This window comes from Tenrec ecaudatus, chromosome 11, assembly GCF_050624435.1.
Source record: "Tenrec ecaudatus isolate mTenEca1 chromosome 11, mTenEca1.hap1, whole genome shotgun sequence".
Classification (NCBI taxonomy): domain Eukaryota; kingdom Metazoa; phylum Chordata; class Mammalia; order Afrosoricida; family Tenrecidae; genus Tenrec; species Tenrec ecaudatus.
The window spans coordinates 2,849,020-2,869,613 of NC_134540.1; the positions used below are offsets into that span (position 1 = coordinate 2,849,020).

A 20,594-nucleotide genomic window follows, 5' to 3' on the forward strand; every position below is an offset into this window, starting at 1 on the left:
ATCCCATGGGGGCAGAGTGGATCCCATGTGGCAGAGTGTGTTCCATGCAACAGAGTGGATTCCATGGGAGAGTAGATCCCGGGTGATCATGTGAATTGCATGTGACAGTGTGGATTGCACGTGACAGAATGCGTTCCATACAACAGAGTGGATCTTATGTGAGAAGATCCCATGTGGCAGACTGGATCCCATGTGACACAGTGGAGCTGCCCCACGGTATTTCCCAGGCTGTCATCTTTCTAGGAGCAGATGACCAGATCTCTCTCTCATGAAGCTGTTGGGTGGGTTTGAATGGCGACCTTTTCGTTAGCAGCCATGACTTATTGCAGGTGCCATCAGGCCTCCTTGCATTTGCAAACATTTCCATTCAGATTTGCTTGACTCCTTGCGGGTTGGATTCTAATCTCGGTCTCTGACCATGCATGTATATGATGGGTCCTAAAGTGGAGGGTCAGTGGAGGAGGAAGACCCTGAGACTGGTGGACACAGTGGCTGCACCAAGGTGCTCAAGCAGAGCAACTAGTGTGAGGCTGGAGCAGGCCTGGGTGGTGTTCCATGCTACGAGTCTGCAACATTAAGCATGTCACACAACACGTGGGGAGGGGCTTGTTAGGCGCCATCAAGCTGCTTCAGGCTCGTAGTGACCCTGTGTGCAACAGAACCGAACACTAGCAGGTCCTGCACCAGCCTCACAATAGGCACAGCCTATGGGTGCTTCTGGGGCAGGGGCTACGTGTTGGGCTGCTAACCACAGGTCAATTCGAAACCACTAGCCGCTCCTCAGGAGAAAGAGGAGGCCTTCTTCTCCTAGAGTTACAGTCTCGGAAACGTCAGGGGCACCTCTACCCTGTCCTGCACGGTCGTTATGAGTTGGAATTGACTGTATGGCAGTGAAATTTTTTTTTGGAGGGGGATAAAGGGTCCCTATGAGTTGGAATGGACTCAGTGGCAGTGGTTACATCAGAAGTAGAATTAGATGCTAATGAGGAATGTGTCAAAACTGCTCTATGGACCCACTGTGTCTCCAGAGCAAGTGCTGAGCCCTAAGCACGGCACCGCGCATGTCAGGCAATGGAACACAATGGTCTTCCATCGTGAAATGTAAGCACGTTCTGAAGTGCACAGCAAGACAATGCAACCACCTTCCATAAGGCGGAGTCATGCCACTGCTGCCACGCAACATAACCACGCTCTGAGACGCAGCGTCGAGTAATGTAATGGGACGCAGTGTAACGCATTCATGTTCAGTAACGTGGTGCAATGAAAAGCAATGCAAGGCGAGGCAATCACATTATGTAACGTAATGTGATGTGTTGTAACATAACGATCTTCCATAATGGGATGCAATGCAATGTACTATCATGTGAGAGAATGCAGTGTAATGATCTTCCATAATGGGATGTGATGTATCGTAATATGATATAATGTAACCATCCTCCATAATGGGATGTGATGCATCGTAATATGAAATAATGTAACCATCCTCCATAATGGGAAGCAATGCAATGCAATCACTCTGTAATGTAACATCGTGATCGTGCTCTGTGATGCACCCCAAAGTAATTTAATACAGTTGAGGTCATACCTAAACCTAATCACCTCTGAGTTATCAACAGCAGAAGATGCACAGAGAAAGACACGCGTACTGTGGGGGAGGGACAGCTGCTGAGTGAAGGCCACCGACAGGCCCAAGAACTCAGGCCCAAGAACACAGCCAAGACAAGCAATGGGCTTGCAGCCTCCCACCCCATGAGAAAGGGCGGCAGTAGCACTGAGCCAGCACCTCTGGGTTCCGGGTCTGGCGCCCTTGCTCGTAGGCCCTCCCTTGTGTCTGGGTGACGAGCTTCCACTGGGTGAGCAGCTGGAGCAGCAGCCGCAGGGAGGAGTCGAGGAGCGCGTGGTGCGTATCGCCCACTTCCCGCAGCAGGAAGTTGGTGAAGCCAAACAGCACGTCCTCCCTCCAGTCTGGGAAGTCGACTAGCAGCCCCTGCAGTGAGTTCTGCGCGATGTGCCGCAGCTCGTCGTCCATGTGAATCGAGAGCCTGCGGAGGGAGGCAAGCCGGACAGTCACGTGAGGGGTGGACGCCCTGCCCTCCCTCCCGGCCCACTGTGCGACAGGCAGAGCTCGCCGTTTCGACTGGTACCTGGAACAAACACGCTGCGGCTGTGGGTGCCAACGAGTCCACTCCAGCACCCGGTGCCCTGTAGGACACAGGACACTTGCCCCAGGGGCTCCTGAGCTGCCATCTCTATAGATTGCCAACCCACCGCTGGTGGAGTGAGCCACTCGCTTTCTGTGAGCAGGTGAGTGCTTCGTTGCTGCACTGCCAGGGGTCCTGTCTGGAACATGGGCTTCGCGTGTTTTATGCTGCATACATGATTTATACCAAAAAAGGTGGAAAATGTACTAATTCACTTAGAAGGTGCAAAGATTATACAGAGTTCCTCTAGCCGCCACTCCAAGCCATCCTTAATGTGAACGTCTCGGGCAGCGACAGCACACTTGCCAAAATGATCACTGCTATGTCACGCTGTCTGGTAAGCCCTGGGCTGCTAACCGCAAGGTGAGTGGTTCAAACACACTAGCCGCTCCCCAGGAGCAAGACGAGGCTTCCTGTTCCTGAAAAGACGAATGGCTTTGGAAACTTGGTAAGGGGTCGCACTGAGTTGGCTTCAACTTCATGGTGGTGAGTTCGCTTTTGGGGGGGGGCGTTTACAGCACTATTAACTAAACGATCAACTTCATCCCAATCTCCCCAAATGTCTTTCCTTTCTGGGGTGGTGGTGGGGTGGAAGGTGTAGCAGAATACAATCCAGGATCCCAGATTGCATTTAGTGATGTATGAATTCTTCTAAACTTCAAATATTGAGTAATGTTAGGGACATCCTTTGCATGTGTCAATATTCCCACAATTTCTGCGTCAGCTTTTCACCCCCATTCCTTTAACTGTAACAGCCAACCCCACCCACTGCCACTGAGTGGTCCTGACTCACAGGGACCCTGTGCAGGGCTCTGAGGGTCAGCCTCACCTTCCTCCCTCAGGGTGACTTAGGGGTTTGAACCCCTTACCTTGATGTTAAAGTCCAGTGGTTATAACCTGATGGCTACAGCACATCAGGGTTCCTTAATGTAAACAGACGGCCCTCCACGTGTCTCACCTGAGCTTTAGGGTTAACTGTTGACCTTTCTGTCCTTATTTCATTTAAAAAATTAAGGTGCAAATCGTAAGGATAACTTTCTCAGTGGAACAGGTTTTAGTGTGTGTGTTGCTGGAAGACGACTTCAGGGAGAAAAGGCTTTCTACTCCCATAAAGAGCTACACTCTAGGTAACCCACAAGGGCAGTTCTCCCACCTGTCTTATTGGGTCGCTATGAATTGAGTTGCCATCAACTCAGTAGCAGTGAGTTTGTAGGGTACCCCCCCCCAAACACACACACTTTCAGGGGTCAGCTTTGATGTGAGGTTTGAAGAGTACCCTTGCTGAACACTTTCTGATACACACTCACTGACGTCTAAATTAGTCCTACTTTTCCTCGTCTTGGGGGATGTGAGGACCACTGGCAAAACACAGTCCACCAAGATCATGCTCAATATTCGCCTTGGGTGAGCCGTGACTGGGGTCTTCAACGCTCACGAGCAGTAGTTAGTTTAAGGGGCGACAACTGGCCTCTCCCCAACCAGAGGAAAGAAGAGCGAAGAACATTTGAAGGGAGAGAGGACTCACGGGTGACCCGCCTGCAAACGCCCGTCTATCACCCGAGACCAGCAGAGCTAGATGGTGCCCAGCAAACACCACCAATGGCTGGGCAGATCGCATTACAGTGTCCTGGACAGACTGGAAGAAAACCCAAACTCATGAAAGGTCATCGGTCATACTGTGGGTGAGAGACTGGCGGCCCCCGCCCCACCCTAACTATGGCCCTGGTTCACTCTGCGTCTGGACTGGTCACCCCAGTGTTAGTGTCACCAGGCACCGAAGATCAGAGGCAGCCTTTTCTCAGGGGTAAGGTTCAGAGGGTCAGGAGAGGAGGAGGAGGAACAGGACAGTAGGAACCACAGGCAGGAGGTGGGGTAAAGGATGGCACACTGGAGGGACGGCAACGGCAGAGTTGAAACAAAATGTGTGGGAATTTCTGAATGTGAAACTGACAGTCTGCTCTGCACCCTTGACTGCAGCCCTCTAAGCCTCTGACCCTGCCTGCTAATATGAGATAGTCACTGTGACTGCAACGAGTCCTGGTGGCCTAGTGGGGTAAGCGTTGGGCTGCTAACTGCAAGGTTGGCGGTTCAAACCCACTAGCCACTTGGGGGGAGAAAGAGGAGGCTGCCTGATCCTGTGACACTGTACAGTCTGGCAGGCCCTTTGGCAGAGTTCTATTCCACCCTACAGGTTGCTGTGCATTAGTACTGACTTGATGGCAGCGGTTTTGAGGTAACTGTAAAGAGGCCCAGTGAGGCTATGCTGGTTAAACACTTGGCTGCTGACTGGAAGATTGGAGGTTCAATCCCACCCAGCGGCCCTGTGGGAGGAAGACCTGGCAGCGTGCTCCCTAAGATGCCCTACGGAGCAGCATCCCTCTATAGTCAGTTGGGATGCCACGTGTTGAAAGGGACTCGACAGCAATGACTCGGCATTCCTGGAGTCAGATGGGGAAGCCCTGGTGGCACTGTGTGTTAGGCGCTGGGCTAACTGCAGGTCGGCAGTTCAAATCCAAGAGCTACTCCTTGGGAGAAAGATGAGGTTATCTGTTCCCACAAAGTTTGACAACCTCAGGTAGCTTATAATGGCGGGGGGGGGGGGGCTACCAGCTGCAATCAACTGGAGGGCATTAAGTATTGTTTATTTGGGGGGGGAGCATATTAATTTTCTCTCTCTCTGTTAATAAAATAAATCAGTCCTGCTTTCAAGGCTGAGAAACCTGAGTATCAGGGAAGCTGAGGGACCCACCCAGGTGCTCAGTGACAATGAGACCTTGGAGTCGGGATCCTGGTCCCAAGTTGGGTTCACAGTCCTGGGGAGTCAGGCCAAAGCCCTTTCAGGGGCAGATTCACAGCCAGCCAGGGAAGGTGTGTTACCAAGCAGAGTTCTACAAAGATGCCCAGGATGGAAGATCTATGCTACTTCGTCAGGGACGAGTTTCCCAAGGAAGTAGTCTAAAGCACTGAAGAGTCCGTGAAAATGTCCCCAGAGGGTTCCCGGGGCAGCAATCGGACAGCCCAGGGGGACAACCCTACGGGGCAGGGGCACTGCGAGTCGGGACTGACCGACCAACACTTCTGAGTGTGAAGAGACAGGAGGAAGGCTGTGGGGGTGGAGGCTCAGCTGATCCTCCAAAGGGGGAAAGTCTGGGAATGTGATCATTCAAACCTGTCTGGGTCGGAAGGAGGGGAGCCCCGTGCAGACGTGACTTGCATTGTCAATCCCGTGATGACAGCGCTGGAGAGAATGAGACCACTGGCTGCGGAGACTCGGGGTGCACATGCGCTCTCAGGAAAGGGGTGCACTTGCTCTCGTCAGGGCTGCCATGGACCCCCCATTGGTGGAAGAATGCAGCCTCCAGGGCGCTCAAAGAAGGAGGTAAGCCCATCTTGTTCCAGGGAGGCTTGCACCCCAAAGTGTGGGCACTGCGGGGCAGTGACTTGGAAGTCACACTTGCTGCCTTGGTTCCAGTTCTGCATCCTCCTGAGGGGACAGGCCTCTGGTTTCCTTCACATCACACACACACACACACATACACACACACACACACACACACACACACACACACACACACACAATTCCAGTCACTTTCTGCATCTCTCCTGCAGACTTGAGCTCTCAAGAACTATTTATTTGTTCCTTTCCCTCATGAAAACCGCACCCACTGCTTTGGGATTCATAGGAACGGACACCACAACAAACCCTCCCCGGCCCTGAATAGCCGTCTCATTCCAGCCTTGTCCCGCAGAATTCCCTCCTGGCATGCTCCGGCATGGTGGTCTACGGAGGCTGGCGCCACTGGATGGGGCAGACAAGGGTTTCTGACACAGAATCGTGGCAAATTAGCCCTGGCAGGGTAACAGGTAAGCATCCAGTTGCTAACCCAAAGGTGAGTCGTTGAAAGCACCCAGGGGCTTGGTGGAGAGAGGAAGCCACGCACACTGCGGTCCTCACCCACCTGGCACTCAGCTCCCGGGAAGCTGGGAATCCAGACTTACTGCCACTTGGGACCGAATTGAAATCCCCTCCCTCCCCCAAGAGCACACAACAACAGCTGCGGTTGTGAACACCAAACCCCAGCCAAGCTCCCTGCCATCGAGTCGGTGCCGACTCAGCAACCCTATGGGACAGGGCAGAACGGCCCCGTGAGTGTCTCCCAAGGACTGGCTGGTGGTTTTGAACTGCTGTCCTTGGGGATCACAGCCTGATGTGTATGTAACTACTACCGTTAAGAGGCCCCAGCTTGGGCTGAAGGAGCCCTCATGGCGCAGTGAGCAGTAGAGACCCAATGGCCGCTGTGTGGGAGAAAGATGAGGCTGTCCGCTCCTGTGCGCATGCCCGCCTCGGAAGCCCCATGGGGCAGTGGGGCGCTCCTGCAGGGTGGCTACGAGTTGGAATTGACTCGATGCCTTTAAGAGTGTCCAGAATACCGCACTCATCTCTGCAAAGCCTTTCCCATCAGCAACGCTGGAGGCAAGGTCACTGGTGTGCCAGCAGGGTCACCCATAGGGAACAGGTTCCCAGAGCGGAGCTTCCAGACTGAGCACAGGCAAGGAAGAGGGAACTGGCCTCCCCTTTGGAGGACGCAGCCTTAGAGGACGGGCACACCGCCAAGTGCTCCAGGCCTAACGCATGGAAGCAGAAGGAACACGGTCGGAGAGGGTGCGGGTGGATGGGCCCCTCTGGTCCAAGGACACGGGAATGTGACGGAGGAGGAGCTGGTCCTGGGAGTGGAGTCGACCCGGTGACGTGAACAGAGTAAAGGCTGCGGGAGTGGAGCCTGTGTCTCACATGCGTGGGACATGTGTGGAGCCGGTCCCTGGAGAAGGCCGCCATGCAGCGTGGGGTGTGGCGAACAGGAGGAAGCGCCTTCGATGAGAGGGACAGACACGGTGGCTGTCAAGAGCGGGCTAGGCCTGGGAACGAGGACGAGGATGGCGCAGGACCGGACAGCGTTTTGTTCCGCTCCGCACGGGGTTGCGGTGCGTCGGTGCAGACTCGACAGCACCTCCTAACACACGACACACACCACCACCAACAAGAAGCCACGTGCCTGCGGTCCTCACCCACCTGGCCAGCAGGTCTATCAGTTCCAGCTTGGACATCCCGTCGGGCAGCAGCCGAGGGATGGCGGCCACGCAGGTCCTGAAGAGGTCGATCTTGGGCTTTCTCTCGCCCCTGCGTGGGAAGAGAGAGGTCAAGGACAGGTCAGAGAGGGTCTGAGAGATGTTATGGAGACACACATGAACACATGTACGCCGGGGTATTGATCAGATATTGATCAGGATATTGATGAGGGCCCGTGTCCTCAGAACCGCAATTGGTTGACTATTGTTGTTTAGCTGAGGTGCATGCTGGGTGGTGGCATTCAGGCCTCTTGAGTTGTGTCAGACCCAGGGGACGGCACAGCGCTGACCAGGGGTTTTTCCAGGCTCTTGTCCTGAAAGGTAGCCAGCTCTCTTCTCTCACGAAGCCTCTGGGGGGATCACAACTTCTCAACAGTCAGTTTTTGAGCTAGCAGCCTGGTGCTTGTCCCCTGTGCCACCAGGTTGTCCAGCCTCTGTTAGTTTTAAATGCTTAACACCCCCTTCGTGCCCAGAAGAGCACAGAAGTCTGTCTGATCCTAAGCAAAGCCAGAATGCTTCCTGGAAGCAAGGATGGCGAGACTGTCTCACCCACGTGGAACGCACTGTCGGGAGAGACCCATCCCTGGAGAGGACCTCGTGCTTGGGAAAGGGGAGGGGCTGCGGCAAAGAGGAAGGCCCTGGACGCAATGGACGGACACCGCGGCTGCAGCAACGGGCCCACCCAGGAGCACCCTGGTGCGGATGGCACAGGCCAGGCAGTGGTCGGTTCTGTTGTGCTTGGGTCACTATGACTCAGAACTGAGTGGACGGCACCCGACAGCAGCACAGACTTCCAGACGACGTTCCCCTCAGTGGCCAGCACAAGCCGGGGACGAGTGGACTTCTGCCCCCAACGCTGAGCTTTCCAAGGACACTGGGGGGCCCTGTTTCCGCACAGGTTGCTTTTCCCCGTTGCATTTCCCTCCCGAGAATAAGGACGTTCAGTGACAAATGTCCAGAGGAGAAGTGGCTCAGTGGCTCGGCTCAGCTACAAAGGGCGGTAGACAAAGAGGTGGTGACCTGGCAAGCCCCATGGGCCAGTTCCACTCTGTCCCCAAGGGTGGAGATGGGCTGAAAAGGTCTCATGGGCACACAGCAACAACTCCGTCTCCCGCCCGTGGGGAAACGTGAAGGAAGTACACACGTTATCTTAAATGGCGTGTGCTCACACCCGCTGCCGGCATCGGGTCCATTCCAACACACGGTGACCCTAGAGGACAGGCCAGCATGGCCCCTGCGGCCTCCAGAGACTGTCACTCTTTCCCCCGCCCGAGGGGCAGTTGGTGGTTTTGAACAGCTGAACTCCTGGTTAGCAGGCCAGAGCATGGCTCTAGCTTAAATAGGTAGCCAGGGAAGGGAGACCAACTTTAAAAATATGTAACCATTTGGCTTTTGACTGCTTAGCTTATCCATTACCTTTACAGGGAAATTAAGCTACCCCACCAGTTTTTAAAATGACCTAAGTACCCAAAGTGGGAGAAATGGGGCTTTCTACTCCCAGAAAGACTGATGGTCTCAGAAACCAGCAGGAAGCAGTTCTACCCCGTCCTACAGGGTTGCTGTGAGTCAGCACTGCTCGAAGGCAGGGAGTTTGGTTTGGTCTAATACCAAAATACAGTAGAGTCATATTCCAACACCAGACTCTTCTGAGGATACATATAGAGTCAGAGGACAATTCCCGCTGTCTTAGGACACAGAGCAGCTCAGAACTCACCACTGTCACCCGGCAGACTTGGGTCCGAACAGAAAGGCAGCAAGCAGCAGCCACCCCGCAGGTGGTCACGGTCAGCTAGCAAGGCTGTTCTGGGGCACACGACTATTCCCTGTGGTGCAGTGGGGTACACGCAGGACTGCAAACCCCCAGGCGGGCGGTTCAAACCCACCAGCCACTCTGAGGCTGCGGCTCCTGTAAGCATGGCAGCCTTGGAAACACACCGGGAGCAGTTGTGTTGACTCCCACGGGGTGACTGGATGGCTACAACTAAGATATGTGGTTCAGTTTTATTTCTCTGCTCCCTGGACCTCAACAAAGTTGAGGGGCGGAGGTGGACTGACCAAGAGCACCCTGTGTTCATAGGCTCATGCCCTTAGCAGTGCCTGGGAAAGGCTGGGCCAGCGCAGACATCGACTTGGAGGATGCTTCCGTCAGCATGATGCTGGCCACCACCCCGTCCTCCCAAACATTCACACGATTCCCTGACCTTCCTCCGTGTTTGCAAGAGATGCAGCCGTTACTCATTTTCTGTTTAGGAAGCTGTGCTAAAGCAGGAGAAGCTGTCAACACTCATAAAGCCAAGCCCCGTGCCACTGAGTCAACCCTGACTCAGAGTGTCCCCATGAAGGGTCTCGGAGCCTATCAGTCTTTACTGGAGCAGCCAGCTTCATATTGCTCCCACAGAGTGGCTAGTGGGTTTGAACCACTGACCTTCTGGTTAACAGCCTAATGCTTCCCGAGAACCCTACTGGGGTTCCCTAGGAGGCAGAATGAGAGTGTGTGGCTCAGTGCCCCCATGAAGAGCTGGAGTAACCAGATGGTGCCCGACCACCGTGACGGACCTGTGGGCTCGTTCCCCATGAGCATAAACTCCCTGGCCCCGAAAGTTCCGAGCTAATCTCTCAAGGTGCTGCTGACTATCACTGAATGCTGTGATCTGAAAGTCCCGATCCGTAGGGGATGAGGATCAGATTTTCAAATTCTCATGGACTCTAGACTTCCTGGAGCCAGGGAGGTGGATGAATCCCACAGCCACTGCCCTGAGAAAACTTTTAAACCTCCAATCCTAAATATTCCCCGGAAGTTTTCTTAAAAGCCAACAACACGCGCGTGGCCAGCGAGTGGATTCCGACCCACAGCGACCCCCTAGGAGAGGGCAGAACTGCCCCTGTGGGTTTCTGAGACGGACACTGTTCATGGGAGCAAAACCCAACAGGAGGTTAGCTTAAGTAGTAAAAGGGGGCTGCCCTACGCATTCTGTTCTTCTAAGATCGACTTAGGTGGGGTGAAACCGACAGAGCAGTTGGGAAGATGAAGTGGGCCCGTAAGGGCAGTGATGTTCCTGGAGGAAGAACTCAGAAAGGGAGGGTCGGGCTTGTGCCCACTCGAAGAATGTCCGTATGTCGTCAACAAGGGCATTGGAAAGAATGTTCCTACTTCCTTTGTATATCTCAACAAGAACAAAATATGGCAATTCATCAAAAAAGCAGGAAGCTTCCGGGTCTTATTTGCAATCTTAAGATGGTTCAGTAGGAAAAAGTTTAAGGTGTTGCTTAAAAGACAAGTGAAATATTTGAATTTGTCCTTAAACCTGCACTTTCTGTGCTTTTGAGTCTACTGCCTTGGTCCCGAGGAGAGTTTTGGAAATTTATGCTGCTCAAGGACAACAAAAGACCCCAGATTTCCTTTGAAAGTTCTCCTAAAGTCACAACCCAATCCTGGTTCCTGCTGTCCTAACAACTGGGGTCATTAACACCAGCAGCGCCTGAGCTTCTCAGCAGAAGCGCAATTCCATATAAAGATGCTCATTATGGACATTTGACTTCTGCACGCAGATACAGAAACCCACACCACGGAATTGACTCCAGAGGAGAAGGAAAGGCTAACAGTCTTGGAAACCCACAGGGGCAGTTCTACCCTGCCCTACGGGGTCACTGTGTGTCAGAATCAACGTGGTGGCGGGGAGTTTGAGAAGCTGGACATGGTTTTCATATGTGTCTACATCACATGGAGTGAAGGCCGTCGGGCATGTTGGCTCTACGAAAACCAAATGAAGAGCACAGATTGGGGGGCTGCTGAGTTAACTGACCCATGGAGCCCTCCCCGGAAGGACTGGGCCACATGGCCTCCAGGGGTCCCCACACTGTCATCCTGATAGGGGCAGGCTGCCTTCTCGAGGGAGCGACTGGGGGCTTGAACTGCTCAACTTCTGGTTAGCAATCCACCTCTTTAGCCACTGTACCACCAGGGCAAGTGAGAGTTGGACCCTGAACCAGGAGGACCGCAGAAGAATGGATGCATTGAATGATGGGGCTGGCAGAGACCATGGAAAGCCCCACGGGCGACCAGAAGAACAAACGGATCTGTCTCGGAAGAAGCACAGCCAGTGTGCTCCTTAGGGGCCAGGATGGCGAGACGCCGTCTCACCTACGCTGGATGGTGGCGCCGGGGGTGGGGGGGGGCATGTGTGGGCTCAGAGAAAGACAGGAAGGCCCTCAAGGAGATGGACGGACACAGTGGCTGCAGCAAAGGGCTCGGGCCCAGGAACAGCCACGAGCATGGCGCTGCACCGGGCAGTGTTTCGTCCTGTGTGCACAGGGTCCCTGTGAGTCAGGACTGACCTGACCGCGCCCACCACCACCACCACCACCACCACCACCACCACCACCACCACCACCACCACCACCACCACCACCACCACAAGTCTTCCTGGGAGCAGATGACCATGCCTTTTTCCCAAGGAACATTTGCGTGGGCTCGGACCGCCAAGGACAGGGCAGAACTCTCCTTGGCGGGCCTCTAGGTGCAGCCGGCACTCACGTGATCATGTCCTCGGGCTCTTTGTTGAGCATCTGGACGTTGGTGAGCATCATGCACCTGCCCACTTCTTTGTCCAGGTGCCTCAAGATGTTGTCCACAGCTTTCCGGACTTGAGAGTAGTACAGGGACATGCCTGGAAAACACGGGCTGCCGTTAGGCAGGTGAAGAAATCTACCAAACAATGACTTCCTCTTTTGGCTTATTCCCCATATCATTTTTTTTTATCTCCCAGTGAACACATACTAAGGCCAACACTGTCCTTGAGCTGAGGGATTGTTGGGTGCAGTGCCTCGGACTTAGCAGGCCATCCTCCACCAACACTCAGGTCCATTCAGAGAACTGGAATTCAAATACTTTTAAGGGACACATCTCCCCACCAAACCCCCTCCAAGTCACGTCAGGAGCAACGGCAGCCAAACCCAGTCTGTCAAGTCCATTCTGACTCTCCATGACCCGGGGGACAGAGCAGAACTGCCCCACTGGGTCTCTTAGGCCCTCATCTTCTCAGAAGTCGAGAGCGACATTTGTCTCCTGGGGAGTGTCGCGTAACAGTTTTCTGGTAGCAGGCAAGTGCTTAGCTGCTGTGCTACTAGGTTGCTTACAAATATGAATTGTGTACACACAGTAGGCACAAATAGGGATCACGTGCACAGTGAACAGGTAAGAGGGGGGTCAAGACCCACTGCCACTGCGTCGATGCTGACTCACAGTGGTCCTATCAGGCAGTGCAGAACTGCCCTGTGGGTTTCCAACACGGTAACTCTTAAAAATTTTTTTTTCTAAGAGTGCTTTTTTTGAAGTATAATTAATATACAGTAAAAAGACAAATAGCAAGAACACAAGTCAATGAATTTCAACAAATATACATACCCACCTGAACGTCCCTGTATCGAGATGGAGAATCTATCTATGAGCCCCCAAATGTCCCTGGTCCTGATCCTCCTACAGCCAAGAGGTGTATATGTACATTAAAAAATATGTATCTTTCAACTCTTCAGGGTCTCTCTTCTGTACCTTTTCAGACTAAAAATATGTTCCCCCAATTCTACAACTTCTGATTGTATAATTCAGGGCCGTTGATGATACTCTTTGAGTTATGTAGTCATTATTGATATCCTTTTCCAATAGTCTACCAAACACCATTGACATGAACTCAATGTCCCCTACACAGCAACTCTCTCCTTCACCCCTGATCACGTTTCGTTTCTTCTTCTTTTTTTAAAAGACTGTACTGCATCATGGGAGCAGAGAGTCTAATCTTTCTCTCCTAGCGTGCCTGGTGGGTTCGAACCACCGACCTTGTGGTTAGTAGCCCAATGTGTATCCCGCTGTATAACCATCACACAGTGAAAACTAAGTGACATTGCACTAAAAGTTTATCCTTTACTAAGGTAGTTAATAATGGTTGTTTCTTTTATGTTTGCTTGTTTTCCTCAACTCATTTAATCACTGCAGACCAAAAATGCAACTTACTGCCAGAGAGTCGATTCTGACTCACAGTGCGCCTACAGGGCGGGGTCAGTTAAAGGAATGGCGTCCGCACACGTTGCCCTTTGCCTTCAGAACCTGGAAACTATCCTTAACCACCTCTAAGTTTTAGGGCGAAGTCAGATATAAGCAAATACAGACAGAGAAAAGGAAAGAAAAGAAACAGTCAATTCTTCCTAAGACTAAACTAAAACCAACCTCACTGCCATTGAGCCAATGACAAGCCGGAGATGAAATAAAAAGCAGAAACAGCGCACTAGCGGTGAGTTGGTGATGACTTAGAGCGACCCCGTAGGACAGAGTGCGCCTGCCTCTGTGGGTTTCCGAGACGGTGACTAGTTACAGGCGTCCAGAGCCTTCTCCCTGGGAAGGGCTGGTGGTTTCACACAGCTGGTCTTGGGCTTGGCAGCCCAGCATACAGACCACTGAGCCACCAGTGGTCAATCGACTGGTCACTCACTCACTGTCATTTAATCAATGCAGACTCACAGGACAGGTAGAACTGCTCCTGTGTTTCCAATGCTGTACCTCTTCAGGGGAGTAGAAAGCCTCATCTCTCTCTCATTGCCACCAGGGATAGCTAGATTGAAATAAGTGACATCTCGTGTAGGTTAAATTCAGAATTAGTCTGCTTGGCAGTGGGATTTGATGTGTTTAAAACACAGATTAGACCAATCGATTGGGAATAAAAAACAAAGAAGAAACTTCAAAATAAGCAAACGTGAGTGGATATATATCCGAGGGGGGTTGAGAAAGTTGGAAAAATCCCGGTATCTTTTAGTTCCATTTCTCCATGGACTTTTTAAAATCCGCCTTGTAGGCATGAGTTCAGCCTTGTTTTATTGATGCGCTCATCCACCCAAGCACACGGAGGCCTTGGGAGTCACGGTAAAACGCAGATGGCTCCTAGTGGAGATCCGAAAGAACACAGAGAAAAACTTAACATTTAAGCAGCAAACTATTTACCAGGATGCTCCAAAGAGTTTTCAAGGGCAGTAAACTCAAACGCAGCCAGCAACGGCCCAAGAGGGGAACATCAGGATATCCCACCAGCTGCTTTTCCACGCGAGCAATAGAAACCGCCGGGGAATGGATGGGGAGGGGGCAGCGCTGGGTCGCTGTAAGGGCTTCCGCCGGCCCAGTTCTAATACTTGTTTCAGAAGCTCTGTTGGGGACTGAGTTTAAACGCCCGTGCTAACACTGCTCTGTAATCCTGCCCGGGATAGGTTTCTGTCAGGTCAGCAAGGTCTGGTCAGTTCAGAGAAGGGTAGGTTTTAGACCAATCACGTGCGAGCTACTGTGCTAGTTACATCATCTGTGTCAACTTGAGGCTATTCAGAGGGAAGGGGTGGAGTCCAGCCTGTCAATCAGGTCACGGCCCGATGACGCCTCTTGTGGACGTGGCCTTCTCATGAGGATTCTGGGAACTTCCTCTCTCTGCTTCACCTTCCTGTTGACAAGTCACATGGAGTCACATGGATGGCAGCCGGAGCCCTGGAGATGCGTCTGCCGCCATTGGACCCACAGGACTTCCCACCCAGCGGCTTGTGATCTTCCTGCCTTCGGCATCATTGCATGTGCTGCGTGAAGAGGAATTCATGGGCTAATATCAAGCTTATGGACTTGATCTGGGCTGTTTTATTGATGCACGATTTCTTCTGGATATAAAGTTCTCTCTTACACATGTGTAAATGTCCCTGGATCTGTGTCTCTCGTCGTCCCGGACTACCGTGGATACCAAAAGGAGATAAGGAACAGTCACAAACTGAGGGAAGGTCTGGAGACCACGGAACAAAGACAAAACGAACAAACCTCACCGACACTGAGAAGCGTCGCCACCCTGCCTGGCAGAGCAGACGGCCCTGTGGGTCTCCGAGGCTGTGCCTCTATGTGAGTAGACAGCCTCCTCTTTCTCCTGCAGCCTGGCTGCTGGGCAGTTCAATCTGTGACCCACTACACCACCAGGGCTCCCAGGGCCCATGCAGGAACTCAGGAGAAGGAGCTGCAGAGACAGGAGCTCTCGCTGAGAGCGGACTGCCCAGGACCCTGCCTCTAGAGCTGGACATCTGAATTTGCATGTCTAGCTCCCAAATCAGGAGCCCTGGTAGCATAGTGGTTACCCAGGGGGCTTCGATCCACACGTTTAGCAGTTAGAGACCACCAGCCCCTCCGGGGGAGAAAGACAGGGCTTTCAACTCCAGTAAAGAGTTCGTCTCTAAAACCCACAGGGGCAGTTCTACCCTTTCCTACAGGGTTGCTATGAGTCAGCATCGACTCGATGGCGGCGAGTTTGGAGTTTGGTTCTGTTTGCCCCTCACGCTGTGAGAAAACGTGCTTTGCTTGTAAAAGCAACCCCCTGTGGTCTCCCCGTCACAGCCGGACGGAGACACTCACCTATCATTTTGGCTTCTTCTTCCGTGAGCGTTTTACTCAGATACGTCTTCTTGACTCGCAAGGTGTTTCCGGAGGGGAGGACGGCTCCTGTGACGGGCATGGGAGGCTCCCCGTCCTTCTGCTGCAGGCTGTCGGCCACGACCAGGAAGGCCCTGAGACCAATGTTCATCCTCTGAAAGACACGGGGTGTGCGACCCAGTTACTTGAGGGGAGCTAGTGTGTGGCTCTGCAGGGACACAAAGGGTATTGGGGCAGGAGAGCTAAGAGGCACAAGAGTGAGGGCGGGCCAGACCCAGGAAGACAGAATTAGGTTTTTGTTGCTATTGTGTCCGGATCACAAGAAGACTGATGGACGATGTCCTCCAACACTGGGGACATGTCTGTGGCGGGCATGTCGTCCATCGTCTACTTGGGGATCTGGGCACACCTTCAGGTTGTTGTTGGGGCCAAGTGATCTCTTGGCCTCCGCGTCTTCCAATCCACAAATCCAGTGCTGGTCCCCACACACCTACGTGGGCTTGCTCAGCTCTCTCTCAGCGAGGCCGGGTGGTCGCCCGCATGCACAGCTCCTACCAGTCTGGTTAGCCTTGCCTCTAAGTCAGCCGCTCTCAACCTGTGGGTCGAGACCCCTTTGGGGGTCGAATGACCCTTTCACAGGGGCGCCTGATTCATCACAGTAGCAAAATGACAGTGATGAAGTAGCAACGAAAATACTTTTATGGCTGGGGGTCACCCCCACATGAGGAACTGTATGAAAGGGCCGCGGCGTGAGGAAGGTGGAGAACGCTGCTCCCAGGCTGCTATGTGTAGGAATGCTTCTCTGAAACGTCCGTTTCCTGTCCGGCATCACGACCCTACAGCAACGCATTGCTTTTACGTCATTGTTTGTCCCCTGCCAGCTTCCTAAAGCCATCTGTCCCGGTCTGGCTGTCCCTGGACACGAGGCAACCTCTGTCCGAGAGAAGAGAACATGAGAAGCGGGGTGTGGTGGGGAGAAAGTGGCGTGCTTCCTCATCTACTACGGAGCGGTCTGTCGTGAGCCTCCTTCTCCCCGGACACCGTCACGGAGACTCAGGGACAGGCGTTGCGCGGCTGTTTTCCAGTAATGGAATTCCCACACGGCACCGTTTGTAATGTGTCCTTTCTAACCACACAGAGATTCTGGGAGATGAGCAGCTAATAGGTGCTGACTCAGCTTGACCCTGTAGGGCAGGGCAGAACTGCCCCTGTGGGTTTCCAGGGCTGTAACTCGTTATAAAAGCAGACAGCCTCATCTTCCCCCCTCGGAGCAGCTGGATGGGCTTGAACCGCGGACCTTGTGGTTAGCAAGCCAGCGCATAACCGACATCAGGGCTCCTTCAGTTCCGACTGGTCGCCACCTTGTATGGAGAGTAAAGCTGGCCCGTCGGGCTGTTTAATTTTTCGCAGAGCTGCGGGGTGGGCTGGAAACAGCAACCTTTCCGTCAGCAGCTGAATGCTCAACCACTGTGCCAGCAGGGGCCTCAGGGGCAATCTTTCATATTTAAAGGTTTCATGCCAAACATCTTTCTTTTTTTTTTTTTGATGAAGCACATATAATGCACTGTTTTTAATACTGCAGTTACTCTATGAGCTAGATATTTATCACTTTCACTGGCGAGTGCATGGAAAGGCAGAGGACTCAGTGCCGCACGGCAGTGGCTGGTCTGCATCCCATTGGGAAGGGCTCAGCAGGCAGGTTCTTGTGGGCCGACAGTGTTTTGTGAAAAATGTAAAACTGACCATGTTTTCTCAATGGCACAGGCCCGCACCACCACACGGTGTGGAGAATGGTCACCTATGTGGGCCCCGCTCCCTCCTGGCGCCTGGCAGGCCCTGGAGTTGGGATGCTGCCAGATGTACCCTGATTTACTTAATTTCACACATTGTTTAGTTGGTTTCTTCTTACATCCACTCAGCTCGAATTTCATCCCTTCCCAACGTCAGCCTGGTTAGTCGTCATCTAGATAGTTAGGTGTTGATCAAAGATCCCGTAGAATAATTTTGATCAAAAGGAGGGAGGCATTGTTGAACAGACTAAAAAAAAAATATTCTCCATGGAATTCAGACTTTCTGGAACTACCAAGGGTGGATAACTCCAGAAGCACTGCCCGAGGAAGCTTTTAAAGCTCACCCCCCAAATATCCCGAGGTCTCCTTTGAACCAAACTTCAGTGTAAGTTCATTAGTCAGCATGTGAAGAGTCAGCTCTGGGATGAAGCTGACAAGGGCAAAAGGGCAGGGCAGGGCGGGACGCTACTGGACAGTGGGCTGGGTACTGATTGCGGTGTCATTTGTCTTGTTTGTTGACCAAAGGGGATCTCATTGTGCTTTCAGAGAGGATTGGCCTCGCTGCGTTGGTCCTCAGTCAGCAGTGCCACACGCATGGTTCAGAGGCCTAGGCTCCGTGAACTCTCTCCATCCTGCTGGTTCTGCATCCACTCCTCTGGCCTCCTTGACCTCCGACCTCCTCACTTTTGTTTCAGAGTAACGGTTGACCCTGGGTCTCGGAGGAGCGATGCATCTGTGTCTGAAGAATAGGTCTTCCTGGGGAGCTGTGGGTTTAGGAGCCCAGGACAGGAGCCATAACTCGGAGGAGGGATGTCCGATGGCTGTGGACACTTTCCCGAATCCATTTCTTCTTCAGGGTCTCGAGATGAGTCGGAATTGGCTTAACGGCCCCCACTAGCTACCGTTCATCTCCTGCAATCGCCGCACTGCAGGAAAGGGTACGTTGAGTTGAATTAAGTCTGTGGAAATCCACCCCACGGAGAGATAGACAGCCACAGGAGACAGAGGGCTACTGCTCAGAGCGTGTTTGACGTGAAGGCAGCCCGGAGGCTGGTGGCGAGCGGTGACATTTTTCCGGGGGCGGTCGGGAAGAACGGCTCTCTGGAAGACGCAGTCTCACAACCCTTTTCCGACTCGCTCAGTCGGCTTGTTGACAGCTCCGCGGAGGAAACGCCACCATGTGGGGAGAAACAAACACCGCCGTAGCCAAGTCGTCCCTGGACCCAACCCCAGAGTCTGGTGGCGAAGGCAAGTGAGGCCAGGGAGTGTCCCCCCGCCCCCGTCTGAGTCCCGTGGAAGGCCCGTCTGCTTGTACCTCGGGGTTAAGGCTGAAGGCTTTCGCTGGCTTCCCCACACAGAGAAAATCAAAAATGATCTCTTTCATGGCAAAGTCCAAGCGTTCCTGGAGGGGAGAGAAGAGGGCACAGAGGGGTTAACTACAAAGGCTCTGTCCATCATTGGGGGCCAACAGGGGGGACTAAGCAGGGAGGGGCCTGTGGAAGAGTTCCCGAAGGTAGGCCCCGCCCTGAACCCACTAGTTGGGTTAGAGAAGCCCACCCCAGAACCCCCTAGTCACCAGGGCGCCTCTCTAAGGCTCAGCTCAAACACAAATGCAAACTCACTGCCATCCAGGTGGCTTGACTCTGCCCCGCCCCACAGAATAGCTGGGAGTCGGAGTGGACTCTATGGCAGTGGGTGTGAGCCTGGCATGCCTGTAGGAGCCCCCAGTAGGGCAGGTGGCCAGCACACCCTCCTGCTGCTCAAGGAGAGCGTGAGGGTGCCGGCCTATTCAGGGGGCCTTAGAAGAAAGACCTAGCCATCAGAAGACCCAAAACAAATAATCATCATATCGATGCAAACAAGAGGGGTCGGAGTGAGACCCAAAGCCCACCTGTAGACAACCGGACACCCCCTCACAGAAGGGTCACAGAACGGGAGGAAGCAGCCAGGGTGCAGCACAGCACCGATGGAACACACAACATTCCTCTAGTTCTTTAATGCTCCCTCCACCCCCCACTGTCACGACCCCAGTTCTACCTAAATAGTCCAGCTAGACCAGAGCATGTACACTGGTACAGATAAGAGCTCTCAACACACAGAATCCAGGACAGATGGACGCCCCAGGAACAGTAATGGGAGTAGTGACTCCACAAGGGTAGAAGGAAGGTGGGGGGGAGAAGAGGGAGAAAGGGGGAACCGAGCACAATGATCAATGTACAACACCCGCTCCCCCAGGGGGATGAACAACAGAAACATGGGTGGAGACAGAGGGCAGTGTAAGATATGAAAATAATTTACAATTTAGCAAGGGTTGATGAGCGTGGGAGGGTAAGGGGAGGGAGAGAAAAAAGAGGAGTTGATATCAAGGGCTCAAGTAGAAAGAACATGTTTTGAAAAGGATGAGGGCAACATATGTACAAATGTGCTTGAACAATTGATATATGGATTATGATAAGAATTCTAAGAGCCCCCAATAAAATGATTTATTAATGAGGAGGAAGAAGAGGACGAGAAGGAGAAGGAGGAGGAGGGGGAGGGGGAGGAGGAGGAGGAGGAGGAGGAGGAGGAGGAGGAGGAGGAGGAGGAGGAGGAGGAGGAGGAGGGCCCAGCAGTCGCGGCAGTCTCTGGTCTGCCAGAACGCCCTGCGGGTCAGGGGTTAGAAAACCCTCAACAGTGAAGCCTTGTCCTTTCGCTGAAGCTTCTTCCAAACACGAGACCCTCGGCTTCTTCCCCCTTGCCTGCCAGATCCAGAGCCAGAGTCCGGAAGAGAGAGAGGGGCTGTCGTTTGGGACCAACCGGGAGTAATAGGAGCCAGGAGTCCCCCCTGGCACCCCCAAGTCCCCACATCCTCCACTTGTGTCCCCCATTTGTGCTGACTGCCCCAACGCTCTTCATGCGGAAAGTAGCTGCCTGGCCACATCACGGTGTGAGGACCTAAGGAAAGGTTACCCACGTGAGGGTCCTCTGGGGAAACCCCAACATGCAGGGGCTCAGGCTTGGAGGGAGCCACTGACAATCTAGGGTGCTGAGAAGGCTGAGGGG

The 20,594-nt window shown here is 53.2% G+C and overlaps 1 protein-coding gene across 4 annotated transcripts in view; it reads right to left on the reverse strand.

Moving 5' to 3' along the window:
* FRY (FRY microtubule binding protein) overlaps positions 1-20,594 on the reverse strand; it is a 247,779-nt gene that overhangs the window by 101,041 nt on the left and 126,144 nt on the right. For all 4 annotated transcript variants that reach the window (XM_075562770.1, XM_075562769.1, XM_075562768.1 and 1 more), the window contains exons 14-18: positions 18,868-18,954; positions 15,745-15,916; positions 11,863-11,995; positions 7,273-7,380; positions 1,784-2,042 (exon numbers count right to left, since the gene is read on the reverse strand). In XM_075562770.1, coding sequence (XP_075418885.1) covers positions 1,784-2,042; positions 7,273-7,380; positions 11,863-11,995; positions 15,745-15,916; positions 18,868-18,954 — 759 coding nt within the window. The remainder of the gene's footprint in view (positions 1-1,783; positions 2,043-7,272; positions 7,381-11,862; positions 11,996-15,744; positions 15,917-18,867; positions 18,955-20,594) is intronic.